We start from the raw sequence: 4,981 nt of genomic DNA, 5'->3' as shown, positions 1-4,981 counted from the left end.
AGCCCTGCATATTCTTGTGAAATTCACTCATAATCTTTAGTGGTTCCGGAAAGCATGATAGGTTGTGATTTTTCTCAGTTAAATAAAAAAATCACATGTAGTGTTACCTTTCCTATAAGGCACTGGTACTTGCTCCAGTCTATAAGTAGAGACAGGAGGGAGACCACCCATCCCTTTTCTGCCCTATAGCTTTCTGCTTCTTTTAGAGATGGTTTTCAAAATGAGAATGGCATCTAGGTGATATAGTCGGGACTACTGGAGGAATTGTTTATTTCTAATATCCTGGAAATATTTTTTTCAGGGGCGACCTGATTTGGTTTTGATTCAGTTGTTCATTTTCTTTCTGTCCATTGTCAAGATGCAAGGTAAGCAAAGAGAGCTGTTAAATACACAGAAGGCCACAATTCAAATGTAGTCATAATCGAAACCTGTGAATTTTCTGACGGCAGAGTCAGGAAGAATGAGAAATTCTTCCCCGAAATGGGTTGGTGCGTTACCACTACTTTCCCTCAAGTCCTCTCCTGCCCCTCCCCTTGAGTAAATAGACACTGAGCCAGGATGGTAGGCAAGGCAATTCCATCTGGCCGGCAGGCCTCCCCACCAATCCCTTCTGTGTTCCCAAAGTGCATGCTCATTTTTCCTAAATGTATACATGCTTCACATGAACCAATGTGGATAAAATTGAGTAAATCATCTTATCTGGCCTTTCTTTAATTTCCCACAGGTTAAAGGGGACACTATTTCTCCCCTACGATCCCCCTACCCTTAAATGTGGTTGTATTTCATTAATAACTATGAATATTTAAATAGTGCATGTGAGCAAGTCCACATTCCAAATCTTTGTATCATCATCAGACAGAAGAGTTTTCTTCACTTGTTAGAATAAAATGATGTCCAAGGTCATAATTTCCCAGGAGACCACTCCAACCTGATTTAAATGATGGGGGTAAGCTCATAGCCATGATATATTGTTTACGCTTCTGTCCACTAAGACAGAAAAAGGTATATTTCTGAGAAATATGATGAGATAGAAAATAATTTTATCATAAATGTATTTCATAGCCCATTTTTCAGACTGTAGTGTAAAAAGACCCTCCCTCCCAGCTTGGCTAAGAACTAATTCCTGGAATTCCTCCCTCCCTCCTCTCACTCATCCATTCACCTGCGATGCCTGAACTTGACCTACAGTTGACTCCATTGGATTATTTTACAAATCAGGAAGACAGGTTTAAAAATTTTGACCCGCATCCTTTAATGATTACCCTTCATCCTGAGGTTCTGGATCCACCAGGGCACCTTACACTTTTATTAACAAACAAATCAGGCGGGAAATATAAGGTTTGTGCATGTTTATTTTGTTGATTCTTCACAGCGCAACGAAACAAAGTTAGAGAAAAAAAATAAAATGCCAGTTAAATTCGGCTACTACCAACAACCAAAAACCTTAAACATAAAATCCAAAGCAAGCTTCTGAAAGATCATGAAATCATCTCGGGTGGAGTAATTTGTTAACGTCTGTAACAAATCAATGTACTGATAGTTCTTCAATCGCACAGCGGCCAGGTGACCCGCCCCACGCGCTGGTCCAAGACCCCGCACGTGAAGGGACAGCGCAGAAAACGCCATCCCGCCGTCGCCACCGCAGTGGGGCCCCTCCGAGCAGCCTGCTGTGTGAGGCTCCCGGTTCCCCTCCGTGTCTTTTAACGAGGCAGAACGTTAATTAGACAACGTGCTTTCTGACAGGACGGCAACGGCGAAACGCATTGTTACCTATTTTTTAGGACACCGGGAACCCCTTCTGCGGGGGAAAGGTGGTTGTTTTTAAGCAAGCTCAAATGTTGGTTACGCTACCTTTGGGGAAGGGGGGACAAAACGATGAATCTTGAGTTCTAAACTGCCGTTCTAAGAAGACCCCAGGATTTCAAAGAGAATAATCGCAGCGAAACACACGGTTATGCGATTATCAAAAGCTGCACTGTAATCGTCGGGGTACGAAAGCGGACTTCCCAACCCAGCACACCCATCGACCCGGGAATTGTCATCGCCCCCTCCCGTGGCACCGCGATGCCAACCGTCCAGCCGCAGAGGGTCGGTCCGTCTGCTACGCCCGAGACCTTCTGCACCGACTAAGTGGTCTCTCTCGGCTTTCTGGGGTCGGGCAGCCTCCTCTAACAGGGGCTGTTTGCTGGGAACAAGGGCGCCTATGACCCCTGGCCGAGGAGAAGAAACCACCGCCACCCCTCCCTCCCGCCCTCCGAGAGCAGCCCCTTGGTCCCCTCGGGCCTGGCCTGCCGCCGCACCGTGAGCTAGCATGGCGCCCTGAAGTCCACATCACCCCCTGCGAAGCGCACGACTCCAGGAGCCGGGAGAGACAAGCGCTGGGTGACAGTGGCAGTGAGAGTGCGCACTTGCTGCGCAAAGCAGCTGGAATCCACCCAGAACCCCCAAACAGCCCCGACGCTCTATCGAACATCCGCTCGGGTCATTTTAATTTCCCCGGGGTGGGGGCGGGGAGGGGACGCCCAACAGTCCCTTTCTCTGGGCGAGGAAGTTCGAAATGCCCTCTTTGCTCGGCCCTGCTCTCGCGGGCCGCAGGGCGCGGGGACGCGCAGAAGCTGGGCGGCGGGAGGCCGGGCCGAGGTCGCGCCCCGGGCCCGGGCCAGCCCTCACTTGGAGAACTGCGCCTGCACCGCGGCCAGGCCCAGGCCTGCCGGGACGAGGTGCGGGAACTTGCAGACGGCGCAGGTGCAAAGGCCGGGGCTGCCCGCGCCGCCGCCCGGGCCGCCGCCGGGAAGCGCAAACTGACCGCACGGCGGCTCATCGAGCGCCAGCGACAGGTACTTGGCCGGGCGCAGCGCGTCGGGCGGCCCCACGGCGCCGGGGGCCAGAAGCACTGAGCCCGGCGCTGCGGCGAGCAGAGGCAGGCCGGCCAGCAGCAGGCGCGGTGCAGCGGGTCCCGCGCCCTCGCCGAGCGCGCGGCGCAGCTCCTGCAGCGAACTGCCCAGCAGCAGGATGTAGTTGCGGGCGAGCAGCAGCGTGGCGATCTTGGAGAGCTTGCGGCCCGGTGCACCCTGGCAGTGCGCCGCCGAGTAGGGCAGGATGACCTCGCGCAGCGCGTCCATGGCCAGGTTCAGGTCCTGCATGCGCTTCCGCTCTCGGCTGTTGATCTTGCGCCGCAGCTGCTGTTGCTGCTCCTCCTTGGCGTCTGCCCTGGAGCCGCCGCCCGCGTGCGCGCCCGGCCCGGATCCCGTGCCCGGCGGCTCGGCGGGCGCCTCCGGCTTCTCGCGCGCCGCCTTGGGGAGAAGGGGGGCCGTCGTGGAGGAGGAGGAGGAAGTGGCGGAAGAGGAGGAGGAGGGCGGCTGCCGGTAGCCCACGAGCTCATACAGGGAGGCCCCGAGCTGCACGTCTCCCGGCCGCTGTGGCCGCAGCATGGTCGCAGGGGCCACGTTCACGCGCGCCTGGGAAACCGCATAATACATCTGGGGGACGGTGGGGAGGGCCGAAGCGCCCTTCAGGAACGCCCCGGGGTGGACCTTTCAGCAGGCCGCCCCTCCCCGCAGACGTGCGCGCGGGGAGCGGATGGCAGGGCAGTAGCCCGCGCCCAACCCCTTTAAACCCGGCTTGGGAACCTGAGGGGTCGCGGGCTGCTGGGCGCAGCCAATGGGGGCGCGAGGTCCGGCGCAGGCGCGTGCTCATTGGCCACCCGCTCCTCAGGCCTGCGCGGAGGTACCGCTGGCACCGCTTAAGGACATTATTGTGAGCGCCCCATGGAGAATCACAGGACAGGCCTCCGGGAGGGAGGGAAGGAGGGAGGGACGCGCCTTTTCGGGTGGAGTGCGGCTGTTCTTGGAGGACTGGTGGCATGGTGAGGCTAAAACAACTGTGCCTACCTCCTTCTGCCCTGTGCCTCTACTTTTGGGGATACATGTGCATATTGGTTTGTTTTAAATTGTGGTCAAATACGCATAAGTTAATGTACCACCTTAACCGTTTATTAGTGTACAGTTCAGTAGTGTTACGTGCATTGCTGTGCACCCAATCCGCAGAACTCTTCATCTTGCAAAACTGAAACTCTGTGCTCATTAAACAATTCCCCATCCTCCCTGCTACTCGTGGCAACCGTTTTTCTTCTATGAATCCGACTGCTCTAGGTGCCTCATGTAAGTGGAATCATATTGTAAGCTAGTGACCAGCTTATTTTGTTTAGCATAATGTCCTCAATGTTCATTCATGCTTTAGCATGTGTCAGGATTTTGTTTCTTTTTAAGGCTGAATAATATTCCATTATATGTATATACCTCGTTTTGTTTATCCAGCTCTCTATAGATGGACACTTGGTTTGCTTCCACCTTTTGGCCATTGTGAATGAATAATGCCGCTATGAGCATGGTTGTAACAGGTTTTTTTAAATACGTGATTTCCTGCGAGGTTTGAGAACGAAATTTCTGGGCTCAAGGACCAGTAGCATTGGAATGGTTACTCCCAGCCTCTCCCTCTTCCCTCTCTCTGATTAAAAGGTCTTTAGGGACTAAGGAGCTTTGGGGGTGGGATTTCTTTCCTCCCCAAAAGAGGCACTATTCATTCTGTCAGCGACTCGACTCTTGCTTAAGTAAAAACTCACGTAGAAATTGGTCTTTTAGCAGGAAAACAACAACAACAAAATCCAAAAACAACAACCCACCCACACACTCATATCTGTTCGGGGTGGAACTGAACTTTTCTCTTTCCCAAATAAAGTAGAGATTACTCAGTGACCCTGGAAGTCTTCTATCCCAACACCAGGGCATACTATTGCAGCTCGTCGTTATCCCATGGCCAAATGGCATGGGAAAGAGGACCTTTTGGTATCTGAACCTCTACCATCCAACACAGTAACCACCAGCTACCTGTGCCTATTAAAATTTAATTATTTACAATAAAATCAAGTTATACGTTTCGTTCCTTGGTTGCACTAGCGTTGCTTCAAGTGCTTAGTAGTGGC

At 52.9% G+C, this 4,981-nt stretch overlaps 1 protein-coding gene across 1 annotated transcript; it reads right to left on the bottom strand.

Annotated features, from left to right (window-relative positions):
• Positions 1-2,666: 2,666 nt before the first annotated feature.
• OLIG1 (oligodendrocyte transcription factor 1) lies at positions 2,667-3,479 on the bottom strand (the record flags this gene model as incomplete). The annotated part of the gene is made up of 1 exon (XM_082655606.1): positions 2,667-3,479. One exon carries the CDS (start codon positions 3,477-3,479, stop codon positions 2,667-2,669), a length of 813 nt encoding a protein of 270 aa, XP_082511732.1.
• Between the last annotated feature and the right edge of the window lie 1,502 nt (positions 3,480-4,981).

Source organism: Grampus griseus, assembly GCF_964374135.1.
Source record: "Grampus griseus genome assembly, chromosome: 5".
Taxonomy (NCBI): Eukaryota; Metazoa; Chordata; class Mammalia; order Artiodactyla; family Delphinidae; genus Grampus; species Grampus griseus.
The sequence above is the reverse complement of the archived record's forward strand: the minus strand, read 5'-3'. Positions and strand labels throughout refer to the sequence as shown.